This window comes from Etheostoma spectabile, chromosome 16 (assembly GCF_008692095.1).
Source record: "Etheostoma spectabile isolate EspeVRDwgs_2016 chromosome 16, UIUC_Espe_1.0, whole genome shotgun sequence".
NCBI classification, from domain to species: Eukaryota; Metazoa; Chordata; class Actinopteri; order Perciformes; family Percidae; genus Etheostoma; species Etheostoma spectabile.
The window spans coordinates 11,149,900-11,151,821 of NC_045748.1; the positions used below are offsets into that span (position 1 = coordinate 11,149,900).

The window sequence follows — 1,922 nt, forward strand, 5'->3', positions numbered from 1 at the left end:
GAAATTTTTTAGCGCCCATTCTTTGTGCCAAAAATGAAACAAATAACTGAAAACAGGTCAAATTTGACCCAAGGACAACATGAGGGTTAATTAAGGTTAGGGTTACACACACAAACACACACAAACACACACATATATAACATTTTAAAATCTTACTGTTGACTTTTAAATCTATCTATCTAAGGATTGGTGGCAGATCAGCAGATCTGCTCCTCTTGGATGTGCCTAAAACCAGGCTCATAACCAGAGGTGATGGACTCTTTGCGGTAGCCGCCCCTAACTTGTGGAACAATTTACCTTTTCATATTAAAACCACCCCTACCCTCTAACAATCACTTTGGCCTTTCCTTCCAGTTAAGCACAGATATGATTACCTTTTATTCGTTGCTATATAAATAAATTGACGTGGACATTGACATTGCTGTTGTGTAGACAGCCTCTAGTTTGAAATGTATCCTGCTATATAGGGTGCCTAAGATTTACATCTGTATTGTTTCATGTTTTTCAGTGTATCACAAAAACGCCATCCTCGCTGTTGGTGCAAAGATAAAAATAGTATAAGAATAAAGTATAAGTATAAGAATCAAAATTCTCTGCAATTCATTTTTTTCCTGGCAAACACACTGGATGAAGAGCAAGCTGAACAGAAGGAAGTAATGCCAGACGGTGGGTTGTCATATAGATTATAAAAATGGCTGAAGTTTGTGAACAGATGGAGGTTCGAGTTTATTGATGAAGCAAAGTGCTGATCACATTTGTTGCCGACTACGGCTTCTCACAAGCACACACCTGTCTCATTAGCTAAGCAACAAAGAGGAAAAAGGTAACATCTGGACAAGAAAATTGATGCCTTACGAGTCTCACAGACAGGAGGGGTTTAACTGTACCTGAAAGCAGCAGTTGGTTTGCTTTTCTTCTGCGGTGCCTTCATCATCTTTTTCTTCTTTTTTTGTTCTGAGTCAGATTCACTGGAGCTCTTTTCGGATCCACTGGAACTTTTTCCAGAATCACTGGAGGTATGTTCTGACTCTTCACTGCTTTCCTCCTCACTCCCACTGCCTGATTCTGTACAGACATACAGATGACATATAGTCTGTCAGTATTAACTGTGTAGATAGAGAGATATTGGATTGCTTTTATGGTCAGGATTTCTTCAGCAAAAGACATTCAATGTATTTACATTCTGTAAAGACCTCTGTTTTAGAAGTACAGTAGTAGTAGGTCTCATTGTTAGTGGCGGAGTACATCATTCATGCCCAGGTTTTCAAATTACACGCAGCATTTACATGAAATGAGCCATGCATGTAATTCAGCAGTTTATTAATTGCATTGATATCACCGTTCACTCTCCAAATATTGTATCAGAGCTGTATTAAGTTACTGCTAATACTAACTGAACATATCCTACAGTTGCTGCTCCACATTAATAGCATTCCACTGGCAAAACGTGAGGTGGCTTTTATTGTGAAGCAGTCAAAGGAAACAGATTGTTTTAGTACAAAAACAAAAAAGTTAGCACAGTGTTAATCAAAAATGTAATTTTCCATCAGTTTTAAATATTGAAGGAAGTAATGAAACAAGAAGCAGCTAACCAACCAACTTCTACAGTATGTGCTTGTTGTGTGCAAAACTACTAGCACCATGTGCAGCAAGAAATCGGATCAACCATTATTAACTTACTTCTTTATTTAAAAAAAAAAAAAATCAGACGTTTGTTTGGCTGCACTGTACACAGATACACCGGTTACTCCTCTGTTGTGTTTCTGACCAAGTTCAACGAAGGTTTTATGCTTTGAATTCTGGGACGTGTGGCATTAAACTGCACTTTGTGTTATCACCAGTGAAATTAACCGGAAATCTTAAGGATTGTGTTACTTTAATTAATCTGGGAATCTGTGTGTGTGTGTGTGTGTGTGTGTGTG

General features: G+C 38.0%; 1 protein-coding gene across 2 annotated transcripts in view; it reads right to left on the minus strand.

Annotated features, from left to right (window-relative positions):
- ap3b1a (adaptor related protein complex 3 subunit beta 1a) overlaps positions 1–1,922 on the minus strand; it is a 64,192-nt gene that overhangs the window by 31,005 nt on the left and 31,265 nt on the right. For both annotated transcript variants that reach the window (XM_032539275.1, XM_032539276.1), the window contains exon 19: positions 888–1,065. In XM_032539275.1, the coding sequence (XP_032395166.1) occupies positions 888–1,065 (178 nt within the window). The remainder of the gene's footprint in view (positions 1–887; positions 1,066–1,922) is intronic.